This window comes from Echiichthys vipera (genome assembly GCF_963691815.1).
Source record: "Echiichthys vipera genome assembly, chromosome: 22".
Classification (NCBI taxonomy): Eukaryota; Metazoa; Chordata; class Actinopteri; order Perciformes; family Trachinidae; genus Echiichthys; species Echiichthys vipera.
This window is the reverse complement of record NC_139847.1, coordinates 14614107-14636499: the sequence shown is the minus strand read 5'-3', so window position 1 is coordinate 14636499 and position 22393 is coordinate 14614107. Positions and strand designations below refer to the sequence as shown.

Below are 22393 nucleotides of genomic sequence, written 5' to 3'. Positions count from 1 at the left end.
AACTACTAACGTAATTTAGCGTGTGTTAGTTTGAGACGTGATATACGGTATGTTGTTCTATCGTAGAGTGTCTGCTTCAGTGAATATGATCAAACATGTTGCTGACTGGGACTTTAATAACGACAAAGAGCGCCGACAACTCCCCAAAACACCTGGCTGAGGTCTCAGAGACTGGAGTCCGATTTTGTTTCTACTCTTTTCTTGCAGCTGCAAAAATCTCTAACTTTGCTGGATAACAGGCCCCACATCTGTACAATAAATGAGCTACTGTGAGTCCATAGTTAACAAGTTTCAAGTTTCCCTGTAGATGAAACGTGAACCAACCATGCTGTAAAATCCAGCAGCGTGTACAGTCGTTTTTCAGTTTCGAACAAATCAGGTAGGTCAGTGTTGTCCCTTCCTTAATCCAGAGACGAGACACCGAGAAAAATGACTCAACATTCGAAACCTTTACTTGTAATTTTAGAAGGGGTAGAGTGCTCACTTCCTTGCAACTTCAAGGAAATGTCATTAGGAGAATTTTCCATCTGTGGTTGGAGCCAGAGTGTGAACATATAAAGTGCCAAAGTTAACCACACATTATGCCAGGGCTTAGCTGCATATTACGGCCATGATTCAACGGCAGGAAACTTTCTTCCAGCTTTTTTTTTTTTTACCTCTTTTGAAAACACAAAACTCTCCACACTCAGTCTCATGTATTTAGCTGAAACTGATCAAGTCAGTTCATTTTTGTTCTTTGAAAAGCTGAGGTTACATTTCCACATGTCTGAAATTTCAGATTATAAAATGGATTCATCTTTTCTTCTTCTTCACTTTAAATAATAGAATTGCAGTATTTAGACTTACTGTAATTGTGCTACTATGTGATTCATTATTAATTCAGGTCTTTTGCCAGGCTTTGATCTCCAATCACACAAAAGTGGGCAACTACCCAGGGCCCCAAACCCCCAGGTGCCCCAGAGTCCCCACATTGAATGTGTGTGTGTTGCTTTGTGGTGATCTGATTAATGTTGTTAATTTGTTTTGATTGAATTTGTGATTTGTTTGGGTTAGTTTGGGAATCTATATTTTTGACTTATCTTATCTACCAGTATCAAATGTCAAATTCACAAATAACTGTGTATTGAGCTAAATCATCTCACACAGAGATAGGGACTCTGGGGTATGCTCTGGGGCCCCTAGAAGTTAAATCAAGCCCTGATTACATAAACAAGTTATGTGACCAACACATTTATCACTGCTATCTAATCCTTTGATAGAAATGGTTGTGTATTCAATAATTCCCTTATTGTGTTAATCTCAAGACATTCAAATGAGAGCAATGTTTCCATTTGACTTCCTCTCCCTGTAACTGACCATGAGAGACCCCAGGGCAGCTCAAATCTGTTGTATAGGAACTACTGCTGCAGGAAAATCAATCAGTTTGGAAATGTAGCGGGGCGATTGCACCATGATTGTATTAAAATGACGATTTTGTTTTTCAAAGGATCATTTATGAACATTATTCTGCTTTATATAGACCAAATCTGTAGGTATAAGATGTATATGAGTGTGTACTCCACACAGAGGTTGATGATTTAGTGTGAGGCTTTGTGTGTGTGAGTTCTATTTATTTTTGCCTTAGAGTAATATATTTATGCTATAATTCTGGTTGCAATAGAAACGTTAATTACAAATAAAAACATTGTGTTGAAACATTTTCATTCACTTTTGCTCAGTTTAAAATGATGTTGTTTATGTAATGCAATAGAACTACAATTAAAGTAAAGCTGCATTACATTTGAAAGAACAAATAACACATTTCTCTCCTTACAAACGAAATGTTGAATTAATTAGCAATGAAACAGCTTGAATTGATTGTTTTATTATACTCTGCTACTGTCTTACTAAGCAATTACTTAGCAAATGTGACATAGATGTAGCTGTATAATGGATATTACCTACTGGCTTTGCACACTTAGGGAATATTTTCTACTCATGCAACTGTTACACTACCTTTTAGCATTTTAATTTAAATGTTTTGTGGCCACAAGTGACATTATTCAACATAAGTCACATAATTGAATTTTATGAATTTATTTCAGACATTTAATCCTACCCGTTTCACAATTCAGTGATTGTTGTAATCTATATCTTTTATCTACTATATGTACAATATGTAAATTTAACTATACAATAATAAATCTTACAAATATAAATAACATATAATATATATAAAGTATTATATTATAATTCATAGGCCTACATATAAACATCCATAGAAGCAAATCTACACACACACACACACACACACACACACACACACACACACACACACACACACACACACACACACACACACACACACACACACACACACACACACACATATATAAACGTAAATATACACATATAGCCCATATTTATACACAAAGCAATTTTTTGTACTAATAGATATGGTTGTTAATGTGACATCAGTTTTGCAGGTTGTTGGCTGTATGCAGAGTCCGTCCCTCTTCTTTACTTTATTGAAATATCTCAAGCCCTGTTTGATGTATTGTATATTCACAGTCCCCAGAGGACGAACCTCGATGACTTGGTTGTGGTGCTCCCAACAGGTGGGCATTTGCTGTGGAGTGAAATGTTGAACAGCTGTAGGATGGTTTGCCATCACATGGACAGACATTCAAGTTCCCCTCAGGAAATAATACAAGAACTTTGGTGATCCTCTGACTATTACTATAGCGCCATCATCAGGTGAGAGTCTTACATTTGTCCAATACTCTGGTTTATGACCAATACTTTAAGGCTAATGACATTCCCATCAGCCTCAGCTCCTGGCTACTTTGTGATAATTATGAAATCTTAGCACACTAACATGCTAAACTAAGAGGCTCCAGCATGTTGCCATGCCGATGTTATCATTTAGCTTAAAGCACAGCGGTGCACGTACAGCGTCACATAGCCATCAGCATTTAGTCTTGTTAATAAATGATACAGCCTATTACTAGAATAGACCAGAGATCTTCAACAGGGGGTCCGTGACCCCTAAAGGGTCCTCAGAGTTACTGCAGATGGGACCACCAAAGTATTGTTTTTCTTTTTCAGAAATTGAAATATGTCTGAAAGTATACAGCACGGTAACTTTAGTCCTATATATTATAAGCAAAGATTATTTGGCCTATATGTGAAAAACACACATTGATGACTAACTGCTCACAGATTCAGGTTAAGCTTAAGATTTTTTCCTGTGCCTTCCACACATACATTTTTTTGTTCTTTTTTAAAATTATTATTATGATTCTCCAGGTCCATACAGTCAATGATAGTACAAATTGTCCATCTCATTCAGCCATTTGCTAAAGTACAATTGTAGGTATCCAAGACATAGTAAACAGTACAAAAGCGTGTAAGGGTCAATTAAGCATTCACCCATCCAGTAATTATAGATCAATTAAGAACTTAATAAACTAACATGTGGGGGTAAACCTTAGGGACATACAAAGCCCATACAAAGGGAGTAAAATATACCAAAACAAAAAGGACACAAAAATCTAAACAAACAGATGGAAAATGATGGGCGTATTGGTGTGACGCACGTTAACCATCTTTTCCACATATTTTTAACATTTAAATATGCTTACATTTAAGAATGTATGAAAAATGATTGTATTGTATGCACCACAAAAAGGTATGTGTAGGGGCTTCAGGCCACCCTACATGATGTTGTAGTCCCAGCTGAATATGCAACTAAATGTTATACAGTAGGGGTCCCTGCTCCATCTCTCTGTCAGCTAAAGGGTGTAGACCCCCGATCTGGACAAATGAAGATGTTTGGCAGAGTGTCTCATAGTTGTTAAAGTACAATGCAATAACAGAGTGCTGTTAACCAGAGCGTTTGCTCGGTGTTAGACCCGTATCCACAGCCACCGGTGAAAGCAAATGAGAAGCAGACGCAGCAGCGCTCACAGCCACTTAACGGACTGCCGGTCCCCCCGGTACTTTTCCCAGAAGGCAACCGACTGAGCTCATCTGCGACACAACACAGAGGAGGGGAGGGGGAGACTATAGGGGAGAGGAAGGGGCGCAGGCGCGTGGTATTACGCACGCCCTTGTACTGAATATAAGATGATCAAGGCTGGAGTGTGTTTATGGTGAGCAGAGCTAAGAAGGGTTCAAGGCTGGCGAAAAAAACACCTCACAAACCCATCCTCTGCCAGCCAAGGTGTGAGGAGATGAAAGCGCGTGGATAATTGCGCTTCTGAGTGTGTCCGTGTGTACGTGTGCGTGTGTGTGCGCGTGTGTGTGTGTCAGAGAGAAGAAGAACAAGTGGCTTAGTGCAGACAGGAACAATGGATGGGACTTGATCCTCAGAGCCAACCACCACCTCGCGTTCACGCGCAATCAGCACACACACATGCACGCGCGCTCACCTCAGATAGGAAGCGAGGAAAATGGGGAAAGCGGAGGGGAGGGATGGGGGAGGCGGGGAGTCAGACAGACACACCGATGAAGCTGCTGGAGAACAGAGGGGGGATGTTTTAAAGCCGGAGGAGACCGCGGCCACAGGTTTGGCAGAGGTGATGCTGTGACAGCAGAGGAGCGCGAGCCACGGATGACGCATCTGTTTAAAATGAAGCGGGTTTAAGAGGCAAAGCCAGGCCACATAAATAAAGGCAAATAAATAAATAAGTCCATCCTATAGCGTCATCCGCATTGAGGAGCCGCGCTCCTCTCTCTCCTTGCACCACCTTTAGGCTGAGGAGTAAGTGGCAAGACTGTCACAGTGAGATGAATGAGCATCCGGTTGTAGCTTTCAAAGTAAAACCCTGACCACATGCCTTAGTGAAACAAGTAGGCTATGACAAAGTTTGGCATTAACCAAAACTTTCTTCTGACTACTTGTTTTTGGAGGGATTATAATATGCTTAGATCATTATGGTGTATTTATCTTCAGAAAGCATGGGTGTTCTCATGTAGCCTAAATGGGAGCAGGACTGTGGTGAAAATCCTCTTCATATTGACTTTGGTCATGCCTGGGGCTTAAATAAGTCTGGGCGATAAACTCATACCTCATTGACACCAGTGAGCTGGGTTCCACTGGGGTTATCTGATCCGTGTTCAATCCAAGAACAGTGCATACCAACTACCTGGTATACTTAGCTGACCCGGAAGTGTGGTGTTCACATTGATATGGACCCATGTCAAACCCGTTTCGGGCCGGCCTCTCGACCTGGGTCGTGAAGCAGAGTCGGTAAACGCACGCTAACCCTTTCAAACGCAAAAACAATCCTTGAGCCCTTGGTGTGAAAAGCACAAAGGAAATGGAGCAATCAATTTTGATTTTAAAAGGGTTCAGTCTAATGATCTATTGCTCCTACCTGGACCTTTCAAATACAGTCCTAGAGGTTCAGCTGTTTTGTCGTTGAATGATTGAATGCATTTAGTTACAGAATCTACTGTGAAGAACTCAAGAACTGCCACTTGTTTAGTTTGATTTCGAAACACCTTGCTGTCTTTTGGTGCTGAAACGCAGACCTCTTGCATTATTGCATCAGAGTGTGACACGTTCCATCTCCTTTCTTTGATGTCTACCTGCAAGCCAGCACATCGCTTTAAAATATGTGTTTTCCTTCAGTTCTTTAGGAATCTTGTGATGCCAGTAAGCCTTGCTGCAGGCCCGGATTTACCTTCCTATCCAGGGATGTTTTACAGCGCGTACTCACTGTTGTTTGCCCATAAATTCTCTGTTGGTGGAAATAAGATTCCAGCATTTGAGTTGTGTTTGAACAAATGGCATGAACATGAGTTAATAGGCAAGATAATCTCCGTGTTTGAGGATTATAGGCATTTTTATTTAATAAGGTCCATTCAGTGCTGGATTATCAACTGGGGAAAGGCAGGCAAATATCCCAGTGACCCCCGAGGTCCTGAAAAGCCCAAGATTCACTCTACAGCAATTGGTAAATTTATTAATTGTAACTTTCATTAGGAATATCAAAGTTACTAACATAATATCAACCACCTTGCCAGCCTTCATATAAGTGTTATTGTCTGATTTTGAGATGTTGAAAAGGCAGTTGGCTGTATCAAAAGACTGTAATTTATATTTCAGGATATATATATGCCATAACATATAAGTCATTTTCACATTACTATAGATATTACTACAGTTACTGTTATGTTTGTGGTTGCCTGCATCTCTCTGTCTGTCTTTGTGTCTGTCTTTTCTCTCTTCCTCTCTTCTTTTCTTCCTCCCCAACTGGTGCAGACAGATGTCCGTCCTCCATAGAACCGGTCTGTTCGGTGTTCCTGTGAGAGAAAAGAGAACCATCACATTTTGGATTCCTCTGGAGAAATGAGGAAAAAAATCAGATCGACAAGTCAAAATAAAATTACAAAAATAGTTCCATACTCGCAGATAAAACAAACAAAATATGTATGACTGTATAGGACAGAAATGAGCAGTGCGATTAAACCAGTGTACTTGAGTGGCGGATTAAGTTATTACACAAAAGAAAAGTCTTTATGAGTTTGAGTCTTTATGCTTTGGCAACACAGTCTTTGTGACATTCCTGCCAATAGAGAGAGAGAGAGAGAGAGAGAGAGAGAGAGAGAGAGAGAGAGAGAGAGAGAGAGAGAGAGAGAGAGAGAGAGAGAGAGAGAGAGAGAGAGAGAGGAGTTATTTTGTCCCCAGTAACCTGGCCATGACTCACACACTTTTATTTTGACGGTCTTGCCGTCTAGTTTCCGGTTGTTCCTGACCTCACTGCGTGCTTCTTGACGCAGCTCGCTGAGGCGCTGTAGGACGACCGGATAACGGGAACCGAGAAGGGGGGACAGGAGCAAAACGCGTCAGTCTGACAGACTTAGACGGGGTGCTATTGTATAACACAGGCCTTCGTTCTTTTCCACTCCTCCAGAGGGGACTTTCTTTTCTTTTCCCCCTCTCTTCCCCCCTCTCACCGCGGAGGTAGAGACGAAGCGCAGCAGCGGGGCTCGGCGTTGCATCGGCCGCTGGGGGAGGACCTGCACATGTCGGCGCGGCGGTGAGGGAGCGTTTGTTTCCCCGCCCTGATACGGTCGGAGGACGGCAGGAGGAGGAGGTTTCGCGGAGGGGGTATAAACCGCGACGAGAAGAACATTATCTACATCTGAGAGAGAAGAAATAGAAAAACACAAAGCAGGTGCGGCCGTTTGAAGGGTCGAAAGAGGATCCGTTAAAAAAAAACACACAGAGAGAAGGGCAACAGTGATGCGGCAGCCGAGGTGGGCCCAGATTGAGGATTTTATGATATCATCACCCACCGCCAGGACCGATCACTGATTTTATTGATAAGGAGCATCTTCGAGGAGAACAAGCTCTAAACTGACCTGGGGTCCGTTTGTTTGCGTTTGAGCTGGATAAACAGGAGGCGGTTAGTCGCTGCTTGATTACAGTGGTTTCTTTTCCTAAGGAGCTGAGTGTTCAGTTATAGAAATAAAGATCCAAATTAAGGCCGATGACTTAGTCGGTGTGTGACGCCAATACAGCAGCAGAGAGGCGTGTGTGTGTGTGTTTGTGTGTGTGTGTGTGTGAGAGAGAGGGGAGACGCGTCTGTCTGAGCATCATCTGGTAGCTGCACGGGCTACTCCTCCAAAGGGATGATACACAAGCGATTTTCTCATCTGTGCGTGAAAAAACAGAAGATTCAGGGATGCTGCTGATGCTGATGCTGCTGCTGCCATTTCCAGTCCGGCTCTGATAGAGACAGCTAGGCGCACAGCACGGGACTGGACATCCAGAAAAGATCTCTCCTCACCTCTCCTCCGCCTCCTGCACCTTCTTCCCCCTTGATTTCCCTCTCCCCTCCTTCTCCTCCTCCTCCTCCTCCTCGGTGCGTCTATTCATTCTGATCAATTGATAATCCATCTGTGATTCAGAAAAGCCACCCACTCCTCCATCCTTACCTCCATCCTCTCCTCCATTCAAGCGCCTGTTTACGCACTCACACGCGCAAAAAGGCCACGCACGCACCTCCACCACCACCACCTCCGCCATCTAAAGCCATCATGGAGACCACCAAGCTGCCTCCGACCAGCCCGTCCTCGCCGACCACCAGCTTCTCGGTGCCGTCCGCGGAGAAGGTGGACGGCTTCCCGCGAAGGTCGATGCGCAGGGCCCGACAGAGGAGGTCCCACAGCTCGTCCCAGTTCCGCTACCAGAGCTCCCAGGTGGAGCTCACCCCACTGCCTCTGCTCAAAGGTGAGACCCCGCTTTACCGTAGCAGCCACGAGAGTCCAACAAGGTCCCCATAAACTCACTGTTTTCACTTTATAACTTCATTATTTAAACACCTCTAGATGAAAGTCACCGTTGATCAATAGAGGAGGTCTATTGATGTGATGTCCACCTACATATTGTCCTCTGTGTCCTTGTGCTCTCTAAGTGACACAGAGGTGATAGCAGTGGCTTTGATTTATAACCAGACAGGAGCCACTCTGGGTTGTGGATTCTCCTGAAAGGCCCATTGTTGGAATATTCCTTTTTTAGGGTTTCAACTAACAGTTCTTTTCATGAATAATTAATTATTTGTCAATTCAGTTACAGAAAAGAGTGAAAGATGTCCATCTCAGTTTTCCCCCAAAGTCCAAGGAGAACTCTTCAGAATCTTCTTTTGTCCGACCAACAGTCCGAAACCCAAAAGAATGTCAGTTTACAGTGATTTTAAATGGAGACAAGAGTTGAATCGATTATTCAAATAGTCTATTCTGCACCACTTATGTTTATTGTTTATTTATGGATCCACTAGTGTGCCTCCAGTCTGAACATATGCAATACAGGCATACAATGAACAGACAGAAAACAGTTGGCAATCTAAACACTTATATTTAGATGATATTGAGATCTGATTATTGCTGAAGCAGATGAAGATCAAAGTGAATATGATATTAATAACACTGTAGGAGAGATAACAGAAGAGTGAGAAATGCTGAATGTTTCCTCCAGTTGCCCTAATTTTTAACAACAGTCAACTCCATTACATCTTTGCGTTGTAATTAAGTTGATTATGAAGAAAATATACTTTAAACTGTGTCCTAGGATGACTTTTTCAAACATTCAAGTTCAAATTCATGTATGCAGAGTCACTGAGCTTGACGTGGACCACTTACGCACTCATTAAAAGACAATATAGTCAAACATCAGCTTGTCTCTGTGATTTGTTGATGGGAAATGGGAGAATCATTATCATGAGGCCCTTCCCCTGGACAGACCACTGGTGCCTTAATTGCCTCATTAGATAAACCTCAAACAAAAATACAAGAATGCAAAATGTAGCGGTACACATTGTGGCTGTGTAAGGATCTTGACATCTCTCATAAAGACAGTCAAAGCTGCACTATTCACAGATCTGTTGTTGCCATAGCTCTAATCCCAGAGCTGCAGTTACTACACAGAAACCACTTTGATCTTTGTGAGCTCATACAATAACCTCTCACAATGAAGGCATGAGGCTGGAACGACTTGGAGCCCATTTACATTCATTTTCAAATATACTGTTGTGCTTTTTATGTTTCCCATAGACCCACCTGCCCAGCCTGCACACAGGTGTGGGTGGGGTTTGGAGTGATACACTTAGAAAAAGAGGACAATCGCAGAAAATGATGTTGTAACCGGCAGAAATTTCTTAATATTTACTGTTTGTCTCTTTTTAATATAGTTTAAATGAATATTTAAGGGTTTTTGGAAGGTTGGTCGACCAAACAAGATATTTTACCTATTATACACTAAATTATGAATTGATTAATCAAGCAAATAAACAAGCAAAAATGACAGATATGGGCAAAGAGGAATGGACATCATGAAAAAAAAGAACTCATTGTTTTTAACATGTAAATTACCTAAAGATGGAGGAAGGCGGTCCATCCCAGTTCATACTTTAAAGCCAAACACATTTCTGAATGAAGAAATGACATATTCATCCTCTTTAAAGTTTAATAATAAGAAATAAACCGCACCCTTACTTACTGTAATTTGAAACGCCTGGAGGTTTTGCTGTTACAGCCTTTCTTGCTCTGGTAAAGGGACAGTTCATCCCAAAATCAAAATATTCATATTTTCTACATCCGCCAACCGTGTCATTTGCGGAGAAGGTTTCGATGTCTTCTTTGTGGGCTGACATTGCTAGCTTGGGGAGATTAGTTCATAGCTTATCCGAGCCATCAACAAGTACTTCAAATGTATTTTTTTGTCGCGTTGAGCACCACAGGCCGAGTGCCAGATATCTAGTTTCATTATCTTGGAGAGAGGACAGACACCTCTGCAGCTGATACCTCCAACACTGGGCAACTCACACCAAAACAATCGAGAGTGATAAACAGCTCTACAGATGGAAGGAACAATATGTAGTTTGGATTTTGGGGGTGAACTGTCCCTTTAAGCTCGATGTTGTTGTGTAACTGACATCACTTGAGTCACTTCACTGACATTAGAGCTCTTCTATTCATGTGCTGCTGCTATGTTACGTTTAAGCATTTACCACACAGTCACCTTAACCCCTAGAAGACCTTTTCTCCATTTTATGTTTCGACAGTGAGTACATGTCAGAGATGTGCAAATCAATGTTTTTGTACCTTTTGTTTTGGTCCACATTTTAAACAAGACCTATTCCTTCACAAGCGTTCCCCTTTTCTATATTTGCTTTCTCAAGAGCTGCGCTGCCTGTATTTATTTACACCTCAGCTGGCATATCTTCTCTCTTTCTTTGTAACCGCAGTGCAAGGGCACATTGTAAGTGTTCATATATGCCCCTGACCCCTCTTTATAAGGTTACTTCCCCTTCCATGTAGCCTGCAATCTCTTCCCATTAACCCTCTATGTTGAGACGACCTCTCTGCTTTTAGAGATGGTACGAGGTGCGTGTGCGTCTCCGTGTATGTGTTTTTACACCTCATTTCACCAGCTTCGAATTCCTCTCAGGCCTGTGAGCTGTAGGGGTGTGTGCAGCATGATGATGGAGGGTTTTCATCGCATCTTTACAGCGCCTTTCGGTTCAGACCTTTCTGTGCATACGTGCTGTAGAGCCTTCGTAGACAGAAGTCCCAGTTATCACATGGCTGCTGCACCGCTGCGGCACTGTTTCTGGATCCCCAGGAGGAAGTGATAGTAAGATCCTGCAGCACCGGCACAGGAGAAAAGCCTGGCATGGGGAAGTCTGTAACGGGCAGTATGTAGGCCAAGTGTAGACAGACTTGTGGGTGTTTTACCCTCCAGGGACTCACATTCCCATCATTAATCTGAACTACTCCTCCCGTTAACAACGGCACATCTCTTTCACTTTAAGCCCCGTGCAAAGCTTCATTCCTTTCTCGCAGTTTCAGGCTGAATATAAAACACCATAGACACAGAGACTTAAGGGTGAACAAGATGTGACAATAGAAGAAGCTGGTGAGCAGCATCAAAGGTAAACTCCACCCTGAAACACCTTCTAATTGATTAATTGTGTTGTTTGATGCCTTATTATAGACAACCTGCCAGAAAACAAACAAACATATATTCTCATCACAGTTTGACAGCAGGGAATGTTTGAAATGACCAACAGTGAGCATCCAGTTTAAGATCTCCGTAACAGAAAGAGCAAGAGCCTCAATATTTCGGAGCAATGTCAACCGTCAGAGCAGGAAGAAATCCATCACAGAAGAGGCAGACATACTGATTTTTTTAGCCTCAATCGATCAGAATGCACTGCAGTCACAGCTGGCACGTTTGCAGATCTGTCACCAGTAGCGTGTGAAACGCATTGCCCTTTAAATCAACCCCTTTTTCTGGACCTGAAAAACTTACTACAAAAACTGTAGGGAGTTACGTACGTCGGCATTGTAGATGCACAAGATACTTATTTCCCAGTCAACAGCCTCGATTGATCAGAATGCAATGCAGCAGAGACACAAGCTGCAGAGACACAAGCAGAAGCAAAGGCGCAGAAGACTTTTTTTGTGTAGTGTAATACAAGGCAGGTTATAGAAGTTTGGAGGAACAAAACAAATCAATTCATTGGTCAGTTCCTCTGCTAAATGCAGCCGGAACACTGAACTGACCAATAAAATAACAGCAGGGCCGGTCAAAGCGGCTAATTAATCCACAGCTGAGTGGTGAAGGATGCAGGCTCCATATAATCCCTTTTACAGTGTTTTCATGTTTGGCCACAGGCCTGCAGCACACACATGCACAGGCATTCCTTTCTGTACACTGTGTTCTTGGACCGGTGCTCGTTGCACTGTACTGCAGTGAACAGTTTATGTTTATATCAATGGGTATGCTTGTTTCAAACAACAAATTTATGGTGAGTTTTTTCCTTCAAGGTCTATTTCATAAAAACACAACAATCTTCTTCCTAAAAGCCAACCCTGCTTTATCTCTCAGATGGCATTTGTGTCGTTTATTTTCAAGAAATCGATCACTTCCTTTTACCATCCATTTCAAGTAGTTTCTCTGTCAAAATCCGAGGACTTCAATTTTCTCTGTGCCCTTTACAAGTCAGAGAATATACCAGGGACCCCTCCAGTTATTTGACCTGGCTTACAACACACGAGAAATGCAATAGAAAGATACTAGACATGTATGAAACATATTTGCAGCATCTCAACATAGAATAGCCTCTCCACAAAACAATGCAACTGACATCAGTTCAGTTAGGCTAATTCAGTTAGCTGCACTGGTCAGTAACACTGTACTTTAACTAAATATTAAAGTAAAATCAAGAGAAAGGGGATCATTTGAAGTACATTTCAGATCATACACACACATTTATTAAGTGTGAGCTGAAGTACGTCACTTTAAAAAAGAAACAAAGAAAATCGATTACTTTAAATAATATATTGTTTGTTAGAACAGAACGTAATCGATTTTGTCAGCGCAATAGTGTCACAACGGTGCAAGATACAGTCAGGAAACATTACAGGTGTGTAGTTGAGACCATAACGAAAACAGAGTCTGAAAATGGGTGTGATCTGAGCACGGGTGTTTTAAGTAGAGTGGCAGTGATGCACAGTCCCTGGTCTAAATGTTCTAAATGTCTAAATAAAGCTTTATTGTAGTTACTGTTGAAAATGTTTGACAAAGCCCCAAATGAGATGATGATTAAGTCATACCGTATCGCTGTGGGACCTAAGCAAATTAAAACATTTAATATCTGCTATCGTACAATTACAGAACGGCCAGATGAGTCGCAAAAATGTTTTCAGACTCAGTGAAAGCATTCCTTTCCTCCCCTAGCGCTCTACACTAATCCTCATATTAGATAAACAATAAACTACTTGAGGATAGTGTCCAGTAAAGATGCTGCTCCGAGTGAATGGCTGTGGAAACTAGTCTGGTAACTGGCTCTCTTGCGAGCAAGTAACACGTTATATTTTATAATAATAGTGTTGATAATATTCCACCATGATGTCAGCTTCGCCCACATAATTAATTTGCCAAACTGACATTAAATCTATGGTGCCTCATAACTTATCATATAAGATGTTTGCTGCGGATTCATCCGAGTTAATTGTTGAGTCGGTCCTTGGCTTTCACCCGGATGTCCTCCTCCGTGTCTTCAGTTACACTGCAGCTCTCTGTCTAACCAGAGGACAGACTGTTAGCTCAGTGCTCCTCCCCAGCGTCGATGCTCTCCCCTGGGGCTACAGACACCAGTTAGGCTTCCCACATCACTGGCAGGCTAACCGTAATAAGGTCACGTTCTTGCCCAATATCTACTCAGCAAACTTATGATAAATATGTGTCTTGTTAGCACACCAAAGACAAATTGCACAAATGCAGTTCAGTTTTTTAAAATTTGAATGGAAACGCACAAAGACTGAACCGACTGTTTCCGTGAATCAATAGAGAAGCATCCTGCAACCAACAAGGCAGCACAACATCCTTTTCTCTTGACCTTGAGATATGCTTTGTTTCAAATCCCTCTGTGGTTAATTTGTACTTTCCCACCTTTTCCTCTGCTGCAGTCTCCCTTCTCTGTGCGTTAAAATGTAAAATACACCTGAGTCTTATCTCTATAATGAAAAACACATCTTAATGCACAGTATATAAGCACTTCTGCAGAATCTACTTTGCTGGACCACTCTGGGTGCATTTTGATTTGACTTACTGTAGGTATGAGTCATCCAGGTGAAAATACTGTGGGCTACATCTACGGAAAAGGTAGAGACTTGAGGGATAAACCATGCCATCGGCAAGGGTAGAAACATCATTGACAGAGGCAGGAGTAGCATCATTTAATAAAAATGTCTCAACAACAGGTAGAGACTTCACAGTAGAAGCATCATTAATGTGTAGAGAAATAGTTGGTACAATTGTGATTACATCAGTGCAAACAGAAACATCGTTATTGTAAATATATAATCATTGTGCATAGAAATGTGATTACTAATAGATCTGGATGGCATATTTCCATGATAAGTAGTCAGGAATAGGTTTGGCATTTGTGGTTGCCGCAGGTCAGCGATTTCTGTTCTGTGATGATAAAAATCTAGTTTTTACTAAGTCATGACTGTGTGATTGTGCGAACAGGGTGATCATGGGACTGGTTCTGGTCGATCTTGAGATCTTGGGGAACAGTGTTGCTGCCAGCAGCTACCTCAGCAGGAGCTCAGGGAGAAAACTCACAAAACAGACTTTCTTCAGCAGTTCTCCTAGGCTCACATTGCTTTGTGGCGACAGTTAACGTTATGGATTTCAGATGACATGACAGGAGAGCCAATATGTTGGAAAGGTCATGGTATGGGCCCCATTTGCTGAATTTAAAACCAGGGAATCATCAAACTGTAGCCTGTATTTGGAAGTCACAAGACGATCATACAAAAACTATTCCTGTAAACGGTGTAACTAGAGGTTATAATAATAATAATAATACATTTTGTTTGGAGTATCATCTGATGTGGAAAACAGCAGCAGAGGAAGCCAAAAAAATAAATAATAAAGAATGAAATAGTCCAATTTTTTACCACAGCTGTTTCTTACAGTCAGCTGTGGTGTTGGATGTCTTCTCATCAAAAATTGATATCTCGTTGTTTATTATTATCTCCCACACCAGTGTGAAAGAAGGGGAGCAGCGGGCCTAATTGCTGTTTTGAAATCGAATCAACACGCTCAGCTCCAGCACGCTCATCTGGGTGCTGAATCCTCCAAACAGCTCAAAAGAAAAAAGCATTAATAGGAAAGCACTCGCATCAAGTAATTGATAGATAGATGCATGCAACCTCCCTTCAGTGTGCAAACTAACACCAGCATTTCTAATTGCTATTTTAACCGTGCAAAAGAAATATCCATATTACGACACACCCATGCATGATTGTTCCTATCCTTGGCATTTCCATGAGTGGCTGCCGACTGGAGTGGCTTTTCAAGGAGCTGCTGAGTGGCTTCAAATAACTATGCAAGGCCCTAAAGGATGTTGTGTGAGCTTAGAGAGTGTTACATCTCCTGTACCTGCACAAAATACATCCTGCTGGTTGGCGTTAGCATTAAAGCATCTCTAAAAGCCATGAAACACCCCGCAGATAGAAGACGAGCACTAGAGGCAGTGTAATTGAATCAGGCTTTGTTGCACAGAGTAACAGATGGTGAGTTGAACCAGAGTGAGATAACAGGAACAATTCAATGTGGTTCGACATTTGAGGTAAAGTAGTAGCCTAATGTGAGGCATCAGTTAATGTTCTCGTACCTCCTGTTAAAATCAGAAAGAATGATCCCTGTTGCAGACCAGCAAGTAGTTAATCATTTTGCATGTAAATATTTATTGGATGATGCTGATCAGCCCACTGGATGCTGTTTATCAGGTCAGGGAGAGCTTTTGCAAGCCCTCTGTTTCTATGGAATGATAGGAAATGCATTTTAAAATGCTCCCACTGCTGTCTGCGAAAGAGCAAAAATACACTGCAGCTTGTGTTTCATAATCTACTCAAAAATGGGCCATTTTCACTGCTAACAATGAAGGGATTAGAAGGAAAACATGCCGTCAGACATACCCGTTATGAAATCTTAAAGACCATCTCATGAATAACAGGGATAAGTATCATTTTAAGGATATGCTGCACCAGCCTTGTAACGGTTCAAAAAGACTGTAAAGTCAGCTATTCAATGTAAAAACATGTTTGAAGTGAAAGAAAATGAGGTTGCAATGATGTCTGAGGATTTCACACATTCTTTCCTAAACTGTTATATTATATAATAAAATCATTTCTTTGAAATTATAAATGAATCTCATTTTCACTTTACTTTGTCACTGTGGAGAACTGGCCACGTTATCATTTAAGACAGCTACATTTAGGATTGTGATGTATGAGCGATGTAGAGCTGAAAATGCAGAATGCTGCATGCCATATTAGCTACATTGCACCGTCCATGAGCTGCTCTACTTCTCAAAAGAGGCGTGGAGAGACGGGGGCTCATGTAAATACACCTCCCGTGTCAACTGTGTTGATGTCATATTAGCAACTGACTTTGCTAACGTTTTATTTAGGCAGCAAGCAACTGACTGTTAGATGCTAATTCACTTCGAGAGCTAATGTTCTTGGCTGGTTAGAGTGTAAGTGGTTAGCTCTGGCTACACTACTTCACCGGCCATGCCAGTAGTCATGTCACTGAGTTTGTAGAACTCTGTGACATGAACAAGAAAGAATGCATTTTGATGGACCTTGGCCAGGCTTTAGTTGTAGAAAAATGTTTGTGCTGAGTTCTTGTTCGGATTCTTTTAATGGGAAATGCTAACAGTGCTAACTTTGTTACATTTCAGTAACATGGTTAAAGCAAATCCATGCAACGGTAGCCAGGCCAGCCATTAGGAATTATGGACAGGGGAACAACATTTTCCAAATTAGGCCACCTCATCCGCACTCACTCCAGCACCACCACACATGCACCATTAGCTTTATACCAACACGGCAAATTTAAATAGGCTGTTGACCATTAGCCTTGTCGTGACAGAGATGTCTCCAACAACATTTCCAAATCAGTGTTATAGACCCATGCAGGCCACATACATAAAGTATACCCAATATAATTATAAAGCACAAAAGGTCAAGTCGGTTATTTCAAAACACAGAAAACATTTGAAGTTAAATTCCTCCCTTTACCTCAAAACAAGAGATGAAAGACTCGAGAAATGTGAAATCAAACATTGCTTGAAAAAAATACTGCCAGGAATTAATTTGCAAGATCAAATCATAAGTGAAGGAATACATTTAGGCTACTCTATCACCACTTCAATCTAGCTTCCAATCTGAGACTGCTGAGTAGGTTTGATTTGTTATTCTGCCTCCCCTCACACAGCCAGTGCCTCTCTGCTCCTTCCATTCTTTTGACTTAAGTAGTCAGGCTGCAGTTACCTTTACATCTTTGCATTAGCGTCACATGTGTGTTCTTTCTGCACATCTGACCCCTGCTGTTAGCAACCACAAGTCCCTGGACATGCTAGACCAAATAGAGCTGTGCAGCAAAACCCCTGAATGTGTGGAACGTTACAGGAGAAAGCTATTGTGTTGCAACAGAGAAATGATGCAGACATAGTGATTCACTTGGTACAAATTGCCACAAGTAGCTGCTTCTGACAAATAGCCCAGCATCTCTCAAGTGTAATTTATGTTGTTTCGTCAGGCCGCAATGTGTTACGGCACTTGTCAAAAATAACATATCGCCTATGCAACATGTTTTATAACCTCACATGATTTAGGTCACGTTAGCATGCGTGAGAGGATATGTTTGTGTGTGTTTTCTATGTTGTTGTGTTTGTCCACATTATGACAATGAATGTATGGCACGGGCTCTGTTTTAAATGTGCTGTTTACCGTAAAACAGCTACCTTCTCACAGATTGTATGGGGGAGATTGGATGACTGTGTGTGTGTGTGTGGTGTGTGTGTGTGTGTGTGTGTGTGGCCAGCTGGATGGGCCTGGTATTGGGTTACAGAAGGCATGGAGTAGTTTTTGCTCTATGACGGTCTCAGATCAATTAAGAGGGAGAGAGGGGAAGAAAGTGAAGGGAGTGATGAAATAAATGGAGTGGATGAGGAAAGAGGAAATGACTAAACACTAAGTTGACAGGTGGAGGAAGGACAGTGGTGGAGACGGCGAGATACAAAATAAAAGAAAGGCAGAGGATATTGCAGCGCGAGGATGTAATGAAACAACCAGCTTTGCAATAACCACAACTGCTGCTGTGTCACGGAAGAAAAAGTTGATTCTTAAAGCAACATGCTGATGCTCGTACAGAAAAGCGCTCTGATTGGATAACCAGTTTCACCTCGGGGGGTGTTCACTATCAAATATGCGGCTGTGGTCCTGCTATGTAAACATGCAGAGGGGACGTGTTGGGAATCAGTAGTGAAGGAAGTTGTTAAGGAAGATTTGGAGTGAATCACAACCAGCTTTTTAAAAAAGCGCCGTCCCTGGTGAAGCAAAGCGAAACATTATCATTCAACGAGTGAGGGTCACAGAGCTGCTAATCAAGTGTTGAGGAGGTCTCTTGCTGGGTGAACAGTCTCCCATTGTTGTTTACGCTCCGTCTCCAACTTGTGTTTACATTTCACACAGCAAATATTGCCTTCGGAGGAGAGTTTCAGGATCTAACATTTCTAAAAGTCATGCCGCGGTCAAGGAGAATTTGGACTTTTAAAAAAGATAAAAGAGGTTCAGCAGCCTAAAGACATTTGAAAAAGTCTGCTTTTATTGATATGGTTGGTATTGGTATTTATGTAATTATAGGGAGCGACAAAAAAGACAGACAACAGAGCATATAGATACGAACCAAAGCATGTAACACCCAGCTGGTGTCGGTTCGTTCTGCTGTGTGTTGGAAATGTATTATTAGTATCATTGGATTATTTAAGGACAGGCTTAGCGCTCCACTTAATCTTTTGCCATGATTTAGCCTTCTCTCACTGCCTTTGTTAAAGAGCGAATGGGACTTTTCTGTACGCATGTCGCTTAGATACAGCACATAAAGACTTTCCGCCATGTTTTGAAATCCACGGCCATTATAACACAATGCTTTTTCTCAGAAAAGGTCTCGAAATACAGTAGCTGTCACTTTCCCTTTCACTATCGATCAGTAATGAGTTTTAACACTTTAACATTGATATTTCTCAGGAGGTAATTTGGAATTCAACTCAGTTTGTGAAGCTAGGACAGATAAAAACATCTAGAGACTGTCATCATAACTATGTCTTGTCTAAACGCAGAAGAGAAGTTCATAGTAGTGTTCTATCCTAAAAAAAAAGGAAAAATAAATCAAAGGTAATTAAAGAAGTCTGCCAGTAAGCACACACTAAATCCTAGGGCATCATTCTTCTAATTTTAGGTGTTAATTGATTTTGACCCCGTAATCAGTGGTGCAGTGGAGTATAGGCACCTCTTATTCTGGCAGTTTACAGTTACCCACCTGTCAGCCAAAAAGACATTGGACATACATAAGAGTATAATATCTTTTTTATTCAAATTATTGTCAATAGATGTGCTGGACATGTTATTTTTGCATGACACAATAATAAAAAAATGACCGTTTCTGCAATCATCTTGTAGATTTCAGAATTCCCCATATTCAACAAAATAATCTTGAATTAAAAAAGAATTAATGCAGATGTTATCTCTCAACCACATCTCACAGCTTCAGTAGCAAATTGAAGTTCACCCCTTCCACTTCATACGGTATACCGACTTTAAAGGTAGCAGGTGAAAAAGACACTGACATGGTGTGGTCATCCCTATGTTGATCCTCAGTCGGAGAACCATCGGACCCTTTTTCCCGAAAAGGATCCGATGTACCCTTGTCGCATAAGCCTCTGCCTTCGTGGATTCAATTTAACATTTTGTTATGTATAGGGTTAGGGGTTAGGGGTTAAGGGTAGGGTCAGGGTTATGGTGTAGTGTTAGGGTCTACATAAGCCTGCACTAGGGAATTGGGCACTGATTGTGGAAGAAAATAGCAGACCGGGGACCCTTTCTGTGAAAAGTCAAATACAAAGCGGGTAACATAGGACCTGGGGAACGTAGGTACGCACCCCGTGTTAAAATGGTTGTTAAACCTAACATATGAGCTAACATATGAACTTTTCAAACATCCAGCACCAGAGCAGCATTAGCACTAATTCTGTTGGTCCATCATTCATTGTTTTGGTCTTAACAAACTCCTGAGGGAAGTATCTGACTATTTAGCAGCTAAATGCTCCACTATGTTAACCAGGTAGTTGCTAACTTTGTGCGAAAGCCAGTTAGCTCTTGCCAGGAAACACAAACTGAGATAAAACAGTTAAGTTGCGGATCATATAGCCAAAACAAGCGGTTGAAACATGAAATACAGTAAATGCTCCATAACGCTGAGAGGAAGTACAGAGTCTGTGCTAATTCTCTATAACCTTGTCCTCACAAGAGACTGATGAATTATCCTTTGGGGATTTTAAAAGATGATTTGTCAGCACAGTCATACTGTAAAAAGAACAGGAAAGAGACTGAGAGGCTTTGAGAACTGATAGCTTACTGTATATAATAACTAATGGCTGCTAAATGCTCTACTGTGTAGGTCACTAACTTTGGCTAATGTTTGGTGCTGGGCAGGTAGTGTACACTGTTTTTTTTAGGTTTTTTTTTAGCTTTCTCCAATAAAAACTGCTCCTGCAGCTGGAAAGACAGAGGACACTTCCATCAACATTGAACGCACACAACACCAGCACTGTCATTTCCCCCCTGAAAAGCCGCTGTAGATTTTCGGAAACCATTCTCTATTTTTGTTATTTTTATTCCAGATCTCGATAAAAGTCAAAATGTTTCCTGGCCGAGGACAAATCTGTCCACGGAACGTCATGAAAAGCTGCTCACAGTCTGGTGAGATCTCAGACAGCCGGAGAGAAATAAAACACAACGTCCTCAGCAGATCATTTTCTCTCCTATTTCTGTCAGCTGGCCGGGCTTTTTCTTTTTTTTTTTACCATTAACAGACTGCACATACAGTACAACTCTATTTACATGTTATGCTAATACCCAGCCGGTCTCATTACCTATTCTCAGTACCATCACCAAGAGGCGACTTCCGAGTATTTCCTGCTGTAATTTAAAGCAGCGGGATGATTCGTCCTGTTCTTTCTCGGCAGGTAAATTGCTGTTTACTCTTCAGTTTTCTTGGACATCTGGAGAGGGGCGACAAGGGGGGGATGTAGGCGGTCACACGATAACATCCCTCCTCATTTTTTCCTTTGTAATCAGGCTGTTTCTAAGCAGGGTGATGTGTTGTACTTTGGACTGATTGGGATGTAGTGGATGTGTTATAGGGAGGATTAGATCACTAAGAGATGGACTTAAAGCGTCACCTAAACCCCTTAAGGTGATATTTATACTGCTCTGATAGCTGCTCCCTTCTACTATTTATACCTGTCTTCCTTTTGCTTTCCTTCTTTATCTGCCTCTATCACCTTCTATCTCCTTCTCCCCTTCCTCCCCATCCTCTCTTCCTCTCTGCGTCACTGTATCTGTGCATTTAGCATGAGTGTGTGTGTGTGTGTGTGTGTGTGTGTCTGGTGTGTGTGTGTGTACTTAATGACAGAGGTGCAGAGGCGGCTTGGATGGTGGCTAAAACAGAAGCTGTCTGTCTCTCTTTCTGTCACACACACACACACACACAGCCTCACACAGAATAGCTGTTATTTAAAGACAAGAGCCGCGCTTGCTCATTTGAGAAAAAAAATAAAGCCTCAGAGAGATTGATGGGTGGAGTAGACGAAGGGAAAGATGGAGAGAGTGAAGAGAGGGAGGAAAAGAAGGGAGGTACCCTAGTGATGGAAAGATGAGAGAGAGAAGCAGGAGGAGGATGAAGGGGATGATGTCATCTTTTAACCCTACAGGCTCCCCTCTCCTCTCCTCCCCTCTCCTCCCTCATGTTACCTCCCCAGATTCTTCCTCCTCTCCTCTCCTTCCCTCTCCTCTCCTCTTCTTGCCTCTCCTTCCCTCTCCTCTCCTCTCCTCTCCTCTCCTCCCCTCCCCTCTCCTCTCCTCTCCTCTCCTCTCCTCTCCTCGCCTCCCCTCTCCTCCCCTCTCCTCTCCTCCCCTCTCCTCTCCTTTCTTCCCTGTGTCTCTCTCCAGCAGGACTATATTTAGATTTGTGCAGCTGTGTGTGTGTGTGTGTGTTCTGGTGCTGTTGTAGGCTGCTTGGCACTGCTCATTCTTATATGTTACTGTTCCTTTCACCAAACCCACCCACCCCTCTGCCTCCTGTGGCGCTCACCATCTTTCCCGCGTCACATGCTTGCCCCCCACACCCCCCCTTCTGTTTCAGGTCGTCTTTTCTTTCTCCATCAGCCTCTTCCTCCTCTGTGTATTTAAAGGATAAGTGTGAGATATGCCTTCATTTCTTTATTGTCAACATATCCAATGAAAAGACCAAAACCAA

At 42.0% G+C, this 22393-nt stretch overlaps 1 protein-coding gene across 1 annotated transcript in view; it reads left to right on the top strand.

The window, feature by feature from the left end:
- Window positions 1–8031: 8031 nt before the first annotated feature.
- Window positions 8032–22393, top strand: part of ppp2r5b (protein phosphatase 2, regulatory subunit B', beta) — a gene marked incomplete at both ends in the record, with an annotated part of 39992 nt that continues 25630 nt past the window's right edge. The window contains one exon of the mRNA XM_083937544.1: window positions 8032–8224. Coding sequence (XP_083793670.1) covers window positions 8032–8224 — 193 coding nt within the window. The remainder of the gene's footprint in view (window positions 8225–22393) is intronic.